The sequence below is a fragment of the Clupea harengus genome, chromosome 1, assembly GCF_900700415.2.
Source record: "Clupea harengus chromosome 1, Ch_v2.0.2, whole genome shotgun sequence".
Taxonomy (NCBI): Eukaryota; Metazoa; Chordata; class Actinopteri; order Clupeiformes; family Clupeidae; genus Clupea; species Clupea harengus.
In genome coordinates this window covers 11,316,178-11,331,168 of record NC_045152.1, presented here as the reverse complement: position 1 = coordinate 11,331,168, position 14,991 = coordinate 11,316,178, and the positions used below count along the sequence as shown (strand labels likewise).

At 43.7% G+C, this 14,991-nt stretch overlaps 1 protein-coding gene and 1 long non-coding RNA gene across 2 annotated transcripts; both read left to right on the top strand.

The window, feature by feature from the left end:
- Positions 1 to 723: 723 nt before the first annotated feature.
- LOC105901288 (sushi, nidogen and EGF-like domain-containing protein 1) lies at positions 724 to 5,292 on the top strand. Its single transcript, XM_031577118.2, has 9 exons — positions 724 to 785; positions 1,186 to 1,206; positions 1,349 to 1,476; positions 1,581 to 1,859; positions 2,174 to 2,293; positions 2,383 to 2,539; positions 2,668 to 2,703; positions 4,468 to 4,550; positions 4,692 to 5,292. Exons 4-9 carry the CDS (start codon positions 1,659 to 1,661, stop codon positions 4,767 to 4,769), a joined length of 675 nt encoding a protein of 224 aa, XP_031432978.1. The 5' UTR covers positions 724 to 785; positions 1,186 to 1,206; positions 1,349 to 1,476; positions 1,581 to 1,658; the 3' UTR covers positions 4,770 to 5,292.
- A 5,482-nt stretch (positions 5,293 to 10,774) lies between these two features.
- Positions 10,775 to 11,795, top strand: LOC116222556. The gene is made up of 3 exons (XR_004164728.2): positions 10,775 to 10,985; positions 11,137 to 11,205; positions 11,382 to 11,795. It is a non-coding gene; the product is annotated as an uncharacterized LOC116222556 (long non-coding RNA).
- The last annotated feature ends 3,196 nt before the right edge of the window (positions 11,796 to 14,991 follow it).

Here is a 14,991-nt window from a genome sequence, read left to right as displayed (position 1 = left end):
GATGCAAAATACCGTGCGTTATTTGCGGTTTGGCAAAGGCGCAGATTAAGCTGCGGTCGCAATGTTAGTCAATGAGGCCCTCAGTTCTCAAATCAATATTTGCTCTTCTATTAAATGGTAATCGGTAAACAATCAATTAGAACTCTGGAAACAGAAACTATAGTAAAATGTATGTGATGACCAAACCCTTAATTATCCATCCAATTAATGTCCAAACCTGAGAAAAGTGAAGGTCTGTTTCGTCTGTTTTAGATGGAGAAAATTAAATTACAGTAAAGAAGTGCTGGTATCCCGAAGCAGTCAGGAGAACAAACAAAAAATGCATAATATCCAAATTATCTTGCGTCATCACAGGTGCAGGTGACAACACCTCTTTAAAGGAAGAAACCCAGATGATGATGAATCCACTTTCATGGTGTCTATTCATGGTGGCAATGAGTAAGATGTCAAATCCCTTTATCAAAATAATTGTTCATACACTTACTGTCAAGTTATTTCTTGTTATTATACGATCGTACAATTGTTGCTGTATAATAAGTAAGGGATAATGTATTGTCCGGAGGTCATTATCCAAAAATAAATCCCGACGGGGCGAACAGCACCCTGACGCGCAGCAGTACGAGCGTTCTGATTGGTTTATGCGTGGTCAAGCCTCCTTGACAGCTCAACAAACTACATTTTTTCTATTTAAAATGACTATTGCTTTTGATTTTCATAATGAGCCAAAGCGAACACTGATGGTGTGTTTTACTATCCAGATGAACAAGACATAGTTACAACTGGAGGTGAAGATGACGAAAATGCCAGGAAGAAATTAAGAACTTTCTAAAAGAGCAGAAAAGTGCAAACACTGCGAGAAAAGCAACAAGCGACCTGAAAACACTTAAACGAAAAATGCCATATAATAACAACTAGCAACTAGCTAACCTTGACCGTTCGGTCATGCCGGGAAATATCAAACTTCGGCTGATACTCAATTTAGGGCAATGAAAAGGAAATTTGAGGTTAATGATACACAGATTAATATTGACAGAGTACTGGAAAACTGAAGAGTTGCTGGTAGACTTTTTGTATTTGCCCAGCAACTGGTACAATAGCAACTTAGGCTACTCTAGCGTAAAAAGTAAGTTAGCATGGACTGAGTGTGTGAATCTCGTGACTCATGTCTTCGTGTTTCCCCAACAGGTGGGTTCACCACTGCCCAGGGTAAGTAGGCCGAAATATCTCTTCCCATCTTATTATCTGTCTGCAATTATATTAAAACATTTTACAACCTATGGCTACCTCCTAGTGTTATCCAGGAAATGTTCATGGGACATTTTCACTGATTTTCTAATAACTCCTTTAGGTATATTGTATCCATTTGGATCAGCTGCAGGTGACACTTTTAGCAATCGTGCAGATGACGGCAGCTCCCCCATCATTCCCCTGTTACACCCCTTACCTTTCTTCGGTCGCACGTACCAGCAGATTTTCGTAAGGGTCCCAAATCCACCTGAGTATACCTCTTACCGTATAATGTACACCAATTCTAGAGGATTTAAAATACCAGTTCCTTTACAGTGTTAATTTTTCTTCAGGTGAATCACAATGGACACATCACATTCAATCAGTCACTCTCCCGATACGTGCCGTATGAGTTCCCTTCAAACTCCACCATGGACATTATCGCCCCCTTCTGGACAGATCTAAACAATCGTGAATCAGGAAACATTACCTATCAGCAGTATACTAGCGGTGATGTTCTTCAAACCGCAACTAAAGACATCAGATCCTACTTTCCCAGTGTGACTTTTACTGCTTCCTGGGTGTTTGTGGCCACTTGGGACAGAGTGGCTTATTATTCAAATAGAGGGACGGTAAGTACCCTTTGTTAATTCAGTCTTCAAAGGCTCTAATTGCTCAAGTGTTCAATCGTGGAGCAATGACACACACACACACACACACACACACACACACACACACACACACACACACATACACACACACACAGTCTTCAAAGGCTCTAATTGTGTTAGAGTGTTCAAGAGGGGACCCATGACACAACCTCTTAGTGTGTGATGTGCTTGTTGGTTTTAAACACCTCACATTGTGAGAATTCAAACAAATTAAATTACATTTTATCATGAATACATTACACTAGACTTACTACATCACTGGATTGGGTTTTCAGGAGAACACCTTCCAGGTGGTTTTGATTTCTGACAGTAAACTGGCTTTCATCTTAATGAACTACGGTGACATTGCCCCGTCTTCAAGTCCTATTTTAAGTCAACCTTCAAGTCAAGTGCAGGTAAGATAATCACAGATTGATTTTGTTTGTTTTTTGCTTTTGTCATTCGAAAAGTTCTAACATTGTATTTTGCTCTAATACCTATCCAGATTGGATATGACACCATCAGTTCAACCCACTACGGGTCTCTACGCACCTGCTATCCAAACAACATTATTGACATTGTGAACTTAAAGACCTCCAGCAATGTCAACATCCAGGGACGATGGGCCTTCTTGACCACGCTTCAGTCAACTAGCTTCAGCTGTGAGCATCATGTGATTTCATCTGTTTATGTTTCACGATTCTCTTTTAGTCACATGCTCAGTGACAGTGATGACATGCTGTGAGATGTAACAGCTGTCCCCATGATGGGGTCCAATATACTTTCGCAGGTACAAACACCCCAAGATTGCCAGAACCGCAGCCAGGTGAGCTCAGCATCCCATTTATTTACATCAGACACCTTTATGAAATGGTACAGTTTGGATCTACAGCCTGAGAACATGCAGATTCAGTCTCCACTGCATTTCATCATATCATGAACAGAGCTGTCAGCGTCTATAGCAACACTACATTTACAAGGGGCCACTGACAGAGAAGAATACTAGGGACAGCCTATCTGTACAATAATCAGGATATGTGTCAAGACAAACCTTGGGGATTTGGTTTCTGGAATGAAAAAACTTTAGACCAGTCTTGTGCCCAACAGAATCCCAACCTTGTGTTTGTGTATTTAAAGCAGTATTGTGGGGTAGGGTTCCTGTGCCTCAATGCTAAGATCATGGGTTTGATACCCAGTTGAAACATATCCTGGTGAAAATAGATATCTGTACTGATAGTTGCTTTAGATAATAATGTCTGCTACATGAATGAATGCTAATGTGGTTTTGTTTTGTGCAGTCAGTGATCCCTCTGCTGACACCCAGTCTGGTGGCCAAACACACCTCAGCATGGCATACACACACATCTCAGCATGGCATACACACACCTCAGCATGGCATACACACATCTCAGCATACACACACCTCAGCATGGCATACACACACACACCTCAGTATACACACACACCTCAACATACACACACCTCAGCATGGCATACACACATCTCAGCATGGCATACACACACCTCAGCATGGCATACACACACACACCTCAGTATACACACACCTCAGTATACACACACCTCAGCATACACACACATCTCAGCATGGCATACACACATCTCAGCATGGCATACACACACCTCAGCATGGCATACACACACACACCTCAGTATACACACACCTCAGCATGGCATACACACACACACACCTCAGTATACACACACACCTCAACATACACACACCTCAGCATGGCATACACCTAAGCATACACACACCACATAATACACACACCTCAACATACACACACCACATAATACACACACCTCAGCATACACACACCTCAGTATACACACACACCACAGCATACACACACCTCAGCATGGCATACACCTAAGCATACACACACCACATAATACACACACCTCAACATACACACACCTCAGTATACACACACACCTCAGCATGGCATACACACATCCAGCATACATTCATTCATTCGTGGTAGTAATTAGACAAGAGCAGTCTTTTTGTCGGCCATATACAATCAGACCGATGTCAAACAACTTATGCAGCTCGCAATGCATTATGCACGTTTCAAACACAGTAAAATGTTTACACAAGCGTGGTACAAATTGGGTAGGAATACTTTGTGATTCTGACTGTGCATGCATGTGCAGAACAGATCGGGCAGCAGCATGGCGCACACACACACACACACACACACACACGTCTACATGCAGAATGTTTACAAGAAGCAATGCATTATGTGTTAAATTGCACTCAAGTGGACAGAAATTACAGCACACCTTTCCCTAAGAGATTCATGCACTTGTCTCTGTTAATGTGAACTCATCCTATCACTGTGGATCATTTTGCAATCATAACTACATATGCTTAAGCATGTTTAACTGAGTGCTTCAAACATGAAACAGATTTATGGAGAGACAGGTGGGGACTGGCTATCCCAGGACAATAAACACCAGTGACACATAGTTGCCATTAGGGGGCACTCCACTTATATGATGTGTCTACAACTGCTCTCTTGTTCTCTATGGGTGAACAACACATTGTTTGCTTTATTTTTCATAGATCATGTTCTTGGTGTGCGTCTAAAGGTTTCCTCCTTTGAAGATCTAAATGAGGAGCAGATTGAGGAGCAGATACTGAAGCCGGTGAGTAAATCAGTCATGTTGGTTTGGTCTAAGGCACTTATGTGTATAGGATGGCATCTTTGCTGTAGTTGTGATTTCAGGGTACATTGCGATGTTGTCTTACCAACATATACTGCACCTTGGTTTGTCATGTATTCTCAGTTTGGAGACCTCTTGAGCCAGCATGGAATAGACGTCTCTGGGTTACGCTTGCGAAGGATTTACAAGACAGAACCCTGACGAGGATGAGAGGGATGCAGGATATGGACCTAAACCCCATCTGACAGTCCGCCACAGTGGAGGCCATCATTAGGGTTTCTACTGTGAACTGAAGAACAAGGACAGAACAGATAGTATCCAGTGTACACAAAACACAAAAACATAAACATGACATGGAGATCACTGTTGCAATAATCAGAATTATAGACAGGGATGGACACTAACTATTTTTTTAGCCTTGAACAGGACCCCACTTTCAGAAGCCTAAGTAGACGGTATTTTATGGTGGCCCAAATGTAAACATTTACATGGACTTAAAAAACAATACAGAACATACAATTTCACACAATCTTCCTGAACTAGGACGATATATATTTTTTGTAATCATTTATTTAGATAAAAAACAGAAGTTTGTCAGCATAAGGAACGCATACAATCAACAGCTGCTGATGGTGTTTTGGTTGCAATTGTCTTTTTCTTACATATTCTGTTCTTAAAGACTAGAGTCCCAGATTCTAATTCAATACACTTTTTGTCAAATTCAGCAAATTTCTCCTCACGGTCCTTTGTCTGTCTGTTCAATGTGTATGCTTCAAAAGAACTCCGGTGTTTGAACATAATCTTGTTCAGTGTGTACGCTTAGAAACAACTCCGGTGTGTGTTCATAATCTTGTTACATAAACATAAATGTAAATTATAAGTAACTATTGATTGACAATTGTGCATTAATTAATACATTTATTCATTTATTTCTGTCTAAATGCATGGATGTGGACATTTATTTATTCATTCATTCATTCATTCATTAATTTATAAATATGGCAGGTTTGGTCCTCCATAGGTACGTAGCTGGAGATTGAATGTCTGAAGGGGTACGGGACTGTAAAAAGTTTGGGAACCACTGATCTAAGCCATACATCTGACAGAAGTGAGAGAAAGATGTGTATCTTGGACATTTTCATTTTTTTCAATTTGTCTGTTTAAATTTACTGAATTTACAGTTGAGAGACTTAACAGCCTACATGTTATTCTCCATAGCCAAACATGTCATAAAAACAATCGTATATTCAAGACAAGAGACATGCACCTGCTTTACAAATAACAAATGGTTGTAGAGAGACTTATGAGACTTTCCTATCAGCATTATACTAGCGGTGATGTTCTTCAAACAGCAACTCAAGACATCAACTCCTACTTCCCCAATGTGACTTTTAATGCTTCCTGGGTGTTTGTGGCCACTTGGGACAGAGTGGCCTATTTTTCAAATACAGGGACGGTAAGTACCCTTTGGGGGAAATGATTCCCAAATCAACACATACAACTGCAAGTGCAGACACTACAAATCCTCCTCCACCATGTGATGAACATTATACGCTCAGAAGGCTCTAATTCCTTCACTGTCTTTGTTCAAGCGTTGACCAATGACACACACACACACACACACACACACACACTTTAAAGACTCTAATTGCTCAGGTGTCCAAGCGTGGACCAATGGCACAGCCTCTTAGTGTGTGATGTGCTTGTTGGTTTTAAACACACATTTTGAGAATTAAAACAAATGAAATGGCATTTTATCATGAATACATTACACTAGACTTACTACATCACTGGATTGGGTTTTCAGGAGACCACCTTCCAGGTGGTTTTGATTTCTAACAGTAAAATGACTTTCATCTTAATGAACTACGGTGACATTCTACACACTACACACACCTCAGTATACACACACCTCAGCATACACACACCTTGGCAAACACACACCTCAGCATGACATACACACACCTCAGTATACACACACACCTCAGTATACAAACACCTCAGTATACACACACACCTCAGTATACCCACACAACGGAATACGTTGTGATTCTGCCTGTGCATGTATGTGCATGTGCAGAGCGGATCGGGCAGCGGCATGGCCCACACACACACATACGAACACATGCACGCACACACGTCTGCATGCAGAATGTTTACAAGAAGCAATGCATTATGTGCTAAATTGCACTCAAGTGGACAGAAATGACAGCACGCCTTGCATGTCCTCTTTTGTCCTGCTTTATCGACAAAGATGTCCGGCTTTTGAGAGTCATGGTGGTGGTCACCCTGTGTGACATCAGAGGTGATACTATGATGTCATCTTTGGGTGGGCATCTGGATTATTTGGGTGGGCAACAACAATGTTGCTTTTCCTAATGACGGTATGTAAACAAGGGTGTAGTTTCATTTTTGTTGTTGTTTTTAACTGTTTATTAAATGTATGATGAGCAAGCACAGGGGCAGGCATCAGGTGTGATGAACCAGGATAGTTCTGCCTCAGTGTGATTAGCAGAGGCAATTAAACTTTTTTTTCATGTTTGTTTAACTATGTACAATTGCAATGAAACTTTCTTTTCATGTTTGTTTAACTATGTACAATTTAGTTTGTGTGTCTGTGTAAAGGAATCTAGGACCCCTAGAATGCAACTGATAGCCTATTGGTTGCTAGGGTAAACACCAAAGAAAGGTAAAGAAGACAAAGCTGAGCAGGCTAGAAGGGAGACAGAATACAAAAATGTTCCGTTCTCCCACTGGGTGCAATTAAAGATGCATCCACGATTCAGTTTAGCAAAAGGCTGTTCTTATTTGAGCTCAACAGCCAATCAATTTACACCCCTCCCTTCTGTGCTCCTGTGTTGATTGGCTCGGTCGGAGCTACTGTGTTTGTTTCCCATTTATGGTGTATTTACTCTGATCATTTTACCAATTTTGATATAAATGATATTACATCAGTATTATAAGAATCACAGAATAAAATCTGAACACTTACTGTGCCCCATTTTGAGCCTTTGAGTATAGTCAGTTCTCACGTAACCTGAAACCCCATCAAGCGCTGCGATTAAAGGCCCATCAGGCGCTGGGATTAAAGCCCCATCAAGTGCTGGGATTAAAGCCCCATCAGGCGCTGGGATTGAAGCCCCATCAAGTGCTAGGATTAAAGCCCCATCAGGCACTAGGATTAAAGCCCCATCAGGTGCTGGGATTAAAGACCTATCAGGTGCTGGGATTAAAGCCCCATCAGGTGCTAGGATTAAAGCCCCATCAAGTGCTGGGATTAAAGCCCCATCAAGTGCTAGGATTAAAGACCCATCAGGTGCTGGGATTAAAGCCCCATCAGGTGCTGGGATTAAAGCCCCAAAGGGTGCTGGGATTAAAGCTCTGGGAATGCTTACGTCTGTTTACCAACACTAGAAAACACCTTAAAATGTGTTAAACCAAAACCCCACTCGAGATTCTCCAGGGAGAGAGACCTTGTTTAGAGAGGGTTCTTGTTCCTGATCAAATTCTAGTGAAGTGAAGCGAGACTAATTCACTGGGCGTAAAGCTCTGACCTTTCCTCAGCTATGGAAGTTTGGCCAAATGAGAGCAAGAGAGTCTAACTCTAGGGACTAAGCCTGCTGATTCGTTGTTTCTGATGGGTTCAGACATAATAATAATCACCTCAAGTGACCAAAACAGTTTGTCTTTTTAGGTCAGTACATGTTTTTCAAAGACTACTTTTTACCGTTCGATTATTTGAAAAACACAAATCTGACTTGCATACTGTTAGGAGTTATGTGCTCAGGTAACCGTGCCTCAAAGTAGGATGACAACATTCCTTTACAGCACTTAGATTACACGGAGGTGGCAGCAGGCACAAAATAGCTGCTATTAATGCTGTGGTATTAGAAGGATTCATCTTTCGTAGAAGGAAGTGATTTATGTAAAGTAATAAACCTGTTGTCCTGGTAAGGTGAGGTGGGATACGGTGAAGGCTGCTCTGTTGTCTTGTCTTTTTACCCCAGTCTTTTTGAGTGTGAGTGGCAAGAGAGAGCAGGACGCCCATCAGCACAAGAGATTCTCCGCTGGACAGCTCACGGCAGACTTGGGTAAGGGTTGGCATCTTGCTTTCTGCGTTTAAATGTTGTGTTTTTGATTCCTTTTCAATCCCTTTTTGTAGTGACTGGGAAATCAGTAAACTATTCTGCCAAAGTAAACTAGGTCTGTCAAAGCTCGATCCGGCTCCACCAGCTTGATTTGATTTGAAAACACACACAGCTGACACTCTGGATACCCAAACCCATACAGCTGACACTCTGGATACCCAACATAGTTGTTGCTAGTGATGACAACATTATTGTTGTGTCACTGTTTGCCCAAATTACAAATTGAGTTGAAGGGAATGAACGTCTGTTTACCAACACTAGAAAATACGTTAAAATGTGTCAAACCAAAACGCCACTCGAGATTCTCCGGGGAAAGAGACCTTGGTAAAGAGAGGGTTCTTGTTCATCAAATTCTAGTGATGTGAAGCACCTACGTGGTTTTTATTCAGGAAGCACAATATCGATGGGTTTTGGCCTTAGGTTATCCAAATGATTTATCGACTGGGAGCAGGGTCTTAGGTGCTTTTATGCTTATAGCCAAGGCCTTAGAGAATCACCTCAAGTGACCAAAGCAGTTTGTCTTTTTGGGTCAGTACATGTTTTTACACTTTTTCAAAGACTACTTTTTACAGTGTTATTATTTGAAAAACACAAATCTGACTTGCCTTCTGTTGGGAGTTATGCTCAGGCAACCGTGTCTGAATGTAGAATGACAGCATTCTTTTACAGCACTTAGATTACACGGAGGTGGCAGCAAGCACACAGTAGCTATTATTGATGCTGTGGTATCAGAAGGATTCATCTTTTGTAGAAGGAAGTGGTGTCTATAAAGTAATTAACCTGTTGTCCTGGAGAGGAGAGGTGAGGTGGAATACGGTGAAGGCTGCTCTTTTGTCCTGTCTTTTTACCCCAGTCTTTTCCCACTGTAGAGGATGTGGTGTACGGTGAGCAAATTAACTGCTGGATGTCTCAACATTTCCTTTAGCTCAGTGGTTCTCAAAGTGGGGGGTGCGCCCCCCTGGGGGGGCGCGAACACTCTCCAGGGGGGGGCGCGATGTCACAGACGGAGAAAAAAAAAATTACCGCCGACCTGTCACTGGTTAGTGAAAGCTCCCTCAGTGGCGAAATGCAAGGGGCTGGACTGACCTAAACAAATCAAATACTGTTTTGCTCCTGATCCACCAATCAAAACGGAGTCTTATCATTTCAACGCGAGTTGCACTTAAGCTCCGAGTATAAAACAAAAACGCAGGCATGCTAAGCGCTCACCCTGAGCTGAATCAGAACAAAACTGCAGTAACTTTATTTGGGAAAAATAAGAGAGACTTAGAACTGCTACTCATCTTGACACAAAATGACTTAATATGAAGGACACTGTTAAAATCATTGTGTCAGTTATAACACAAAAACTAAAGCTTTTTAACATCACAATAACATAATAATAATAATGGATTTTATATGTATAGCACACTTTAAAATACAAAGAAGTCTCAAGGTACATGATTTAAGCAATCACAACAATAATAAAAAGTAATAGAAGTGCTAAAGAAGTGCAGAAAATGGGATAATGTAAAATACAAAAATGTTACATTATTTAAAATAATGAGTACGATTATAATGAGATTGAAGAATATGTATTAAAAACAGAGCAATTTAGGACAGAACCATTTAAACAACGCAATCAAAAAATCTGACCTAAGTGTCCTGGATGTGAAATGAGGGGTGAGGAGGTCTTGGAGATAGGTTGGACTGGTAGTGTTTATGGCCTTGTGGACTAGGAGAAGGACTTTTAAAATAATTATTTGGTTAATTGGAAGCCAGTGGAGGGAGTGGAGGACTGGTGTGATGTGTTCCGATTTCCGTGTCCGGGTGAGAACCCAGGCAGCACTGTTGTGAACATGGCCAAAATTATGACAAAACAGTATATAGAAAATCTCATTCATGCTTTTATTTCCAGCAGGGGTGACTACTGCAATGGTCTTTTCATTGCACAGTACTCTAATACTTACATACATTAGCAGCAGCACATTACTCTAAAACTTACATACTTTAGCCACAGCACATTACTCTAATAATACTTACATATGTGGCCTTAAGAGAAAGACTGCATCTCCCAGATCTCCTGCGGCAGAACCGCCCCTCTCAGCTGTGTAGCGCACCTGACGTGAACCTTTTAATATGGCACCTGCGGGGGTCACCGGCATCGCCTTGCTCAGGGAATTGTTTGGGTGTTCATGTTGCTACTCGCGTTCGCCCTGTGATTGTTAGCTTTCACAAGCAGGTTGTTTGCTTCCTTCACGGAGTTTTCCCGTGCAGTCACGTCTACCTGGTATGTGGTTTCATTTTTAACAATTACGCTTGTTAATTACGTTGGGGAAGCGTTTATTGCGAAATATCAACAGCAGTGCGGGGAGGCAGTTGTAGACGGGTTAGGGGATGATAAAGACGTTGATTTGGTTGTTTTGCAATTTTGATCACAGCGCAACGGCAGGCAACTGTCCAGCTCTTTATCCTCCACTGCCACACTGGACTCGGGAACCTTTTTTCCGGTATGAATCTTTTTAATTCGCATGTTGGCTAAAGGTGCAGCCAGTTTTTATGTACAGTATATATTTATCAGGTGTATGGTTATTTATATGTCATGTGTTATACTGTGTTATACTGCATTGCAATTTACTATGTATATGTACTATTGTAAAATGTATATTGTGCTGGTTTGTTTTAGGCCTCGCTTAAGTCCGTTCTGGTGCAGCGCGTTCAATCACTGTTTTTCCCCTACTATAAAAAAAGCCACTGAAGGCGTCACAGCGTACCCCAAGGTCACTATTTTGTTTCAATGTGCAAACTGTGTTGCCTCTGCTATTATAAGGTCGTACTGTCCCATTCTCTCTGTGTCAGAGGCACTGTTCGCCGGTTGTAGCGTATAGGCCTGGCCCTTCTTGAACCCCCCCCCTCCCCTCCATTTAATGTGCTCAGCGTCAGAGTGCCCATTGTGGGGTGTATCACCAGGTTGTGCTAAGACATCTTACTTGTTCCAGTAGTGTGCCCTATAGTGGGGTGTATCACCATAGCGTGCTAAGACACCTTAATTGTTCGTCCGTTAGGTGACGCTGACTCCCCCATCAGACCCCCTCCCCCCCCTCCCTTTTGGCCAGTCCCTGACCTACACCTCTAGCCACTGCCTATTCGTGGTTGGCCCTAGACCCTCTACCCAGCCCGGATAGGGACCTTATCTAAGAGGCGTCTCAGTCCCATCTTCTCTGTTGTTTGGTTCATTGATTTCCTGTGTTTTCCAGTGTACGGGGTGCCTGTGAGTGACTTGGTCTGTTTATATTAACTTGCTGCCTAGAGCCGGCAAAATTGTTTTATTAATAAACCTATTCCTATATTTTTATACATCAGCCTCTGTCTAGTCCTTAAATTGACTCTCTGGTGGGGGGAACCCGTTTATGGGAAACCACAAGTAGTGGAAGGGTGAACCTAGACAGGTTACATTTGGCGCTGCGAGCAGGGTCACAGAGGCTGAATAGATACTCGTAAATAAAAGGCTCTTTAAGTACGTTCTTAACAATAGTGGGGGAAAACAGTGGTTGAACTGCAGGAGGGAACGTGCCCATCCAGGTTCCAGCCAGAAGACCGCTAAGACTCCAGAACCTGCTGCATCAGCCTTTGGCTGGAAATAACTGAATAGTGTGGACTTGGGTGACCATTGGTGTCTTGATTTTGTTGTTTTTGTTTTGTTGCTTTTCCTCTTTCAGTGCTACATTATTATGTCTGGTGAGGTGTTAGCGGAACAATTGAGAGCCTGAGCTGGTTCAAAAACTTCAGTCAGATAATGAAAAGCTTAGAGAGGAAGTGAATACGAGGCCAGTCCTTAGTAATCCTGATGCTGCTGTGGGTGAGCCCTCTGTTTCAGTAGACCCGGGCCAGGGCCCTGTTCCAGCTACCACCTCTCCCCCGGTGACCGGGCGCTATGTGTTTCTGCCTCGGGAGCGAAAATGCCCAAGGTTTTTAGGCAAAATAGCTCAGGACTCCCTGACGGTAGAGGAGTGGGTAGATGAGGCTCGGCGCTCGTTAGGAGCACGGCCTATGTCTCAGTCAGAGAAAACCTTGCTTGTGTTTGATTTACTAGATGGGGAAGCAAAAGCAGAAGTTAAACTGCGGCCCAGCGGTGAACGAAGTAACCCAGAACAAATCTTTACAATATTGCTTGAGGCTTATGGGTGCTCCCAGTCCTATATCACGTTACAGCAACAATTCTTCCAGCGACGGCAATTAGAGGGGGAGTCCTTGCGTGAGTACTCCCATGTGATTATGTCATTAATGGAAATGGTGAGACGAAAAGCCCCGCTATGTTTCCCAAACCCTGATAATGTACTGAGAGACCAGTTCATAGAGCATGTCAAAGATAACATGTTAAAGCGAGAGCTGCGGCGCCACATGCGCCTTCACCCTAACTCTTCTTTTCTCGACATACGCGGTGAAGCCTTGCGCTGGGTAGAGGAGGGAGAACATGCCCCCAAGCCAAGGCCGCGAGCCAATTCATGACCCACCCCGCGAACAACAGAGTGGGAAGCTGATCTCAATACCATTTTGGCCAAGCCCACCACTGAAATCAGTCAACTGAAGGAGTGTTTAGTTCGGCAACAGGCCCAATTGGATGCTATAATGCACCGTTTAGATTCTTCTTCACACGGGACTCGCTCAGGGAGTACTAGTCGTGCACAGCCATCCCAGTATCAACGTGCAGAGCCCCCCTTTAGGCGAGGGAGTGGCAGTGCCCGGGGCGCCCCTTTTCAGCCCCGTTTCCAACCGGATGGTACCCCTATCTGTTTGCGCTGCAACCAGCCAGGTCATATGGCCAGGGCTTGCCCAAATACACTACCTCTGTCATCACAAGCCCTGCAACCGGCAGGGGGTGCAAACGGGCCAGCTACAGCACATTCGGAAAACTAACACCCTCTGATGCTGCAGCCCATGCATCAGAAGGGGTCTTGTCGGGCAAACAATCACAACCAGCACCGAAGCTTCTGGGTAACTGCCCAGTGGTGGAAATCCTTGTAGAGGGAATTGCCGTACCTTGCCTTTTGGATACCGGGTCTATGGTAACCACCATTACAGAGGAATTCTTTGAGCAGCACTTACAGCCACGCCTAAATACACCCTTAAACTCATGCAGTTGGCTGACTTAAGGGGGCCAATGGCTTGGAAATACCGTACCGGGGCTAAGTCGAATTAGAAATTCAGATCTTGGGCAGGGTCCTTCCAAAAATGGGCATCTTAGTAGTAACCGCTTCCACCATCCAATCTCAGAAAAAACGCATCCCAGGCTTGCTGGGAATTAATGTAATAAGTAGCTGTTACAGGGAGTTGTTTTTTCAGCATGGCGAGGCCCTGTTCCAATCTGCCCATATTCGACAGGCAGGCAAGGGCTGGGTTAGAGCTCTATCCGAATGTCAACAGTTCGACCGCATGTTGGACTCAGGGAGGGTGGGACCTGTTAGGGTGCGACGTGGCCCTGCAGTTTTGATCCCAGCTGGGTCCATGAGGTTTGTTCCAGCAGTTTGCCATCAAGGTTTAGGGAAGACCCTTTCATCGGCTCTGCTTGAGCCAGTGTCCCCTGGAGGCAGCCGTCTACCAGCTGACTTGCTTGTCTCTACCGCATTCCTCTCAGTAGTCTGTGGGGCCGTCAGTGTGCCCGTGGTCAATGTTAGCACACAGGACAAGTGGCTATGGCAAAAGACCATCCTCGGAGAACTTCACATGGCCTGCACCCAGCCTACCGATTGCCCTGTGCAGTTCAACCTCCAAAGCCAAGAGGATGAACAAGTGGCCTTGATCCAGTCGGTAGAGGCAGAAAGTAAACTTGTGCCTGACTTCTCGACACTGTCATGGCCTGCCCTGTCATTTTCAGAACAACAGGAAGCCCGGGCCCTGTTAGACAAATATCGAGACTCCTTCAGCCAGGGTGAAGCAGACCTGGGCTGCACCCCTCTAGTGCACCACACCATCCCCTTACTAGATAATGCCCCTACCCGCCAACGTTACCGCAGGCTACCCCCCTCGCAGTATGAGCTTGTGAAGGCCCACATTCAGGGGCTTTTGGAACAAAAAGTCATCAGACCTAGCTGCAGCCCTTATTCCGCCCCAATCGTTGTAGTGCAAAAGAAGGACGGTGGTATACGCATGTGTGTTGATTACCGTCAGCTCAATGCGAAAACACGCAAAGATGCGTATCCACTACCACGAATTGAAGAATCTCTGGATGCCTTGGCTGGGGCTAAGTGGTTTAGCACCCTAGACCTGGCAAGTGGATATAATCAGGTCCCCATGGC

Coding starts and splice junctions, on each gene's coding strand:
- LOC105901288 (XM_031577118.2), top strand. CDS start 1,659: ATGGACATTATCGCCCCCTTCTGGACAGATCTAAACAATCGTGAATCA. Junction 2,540..2,667: donor TCAGTCAACTAGCTTCAGCT/GTGAGCATCATG, acceptor ATACTTTCGCAG/GTACAAACACCCCAAGATTG. Junction 4,551..4,691: donor AGGAGCAGATACTGAAGCCG/GTGAGTAAATCA, acceptor ATGTATTCTCAG/TTTGGAGACCTCTTGAGCCA.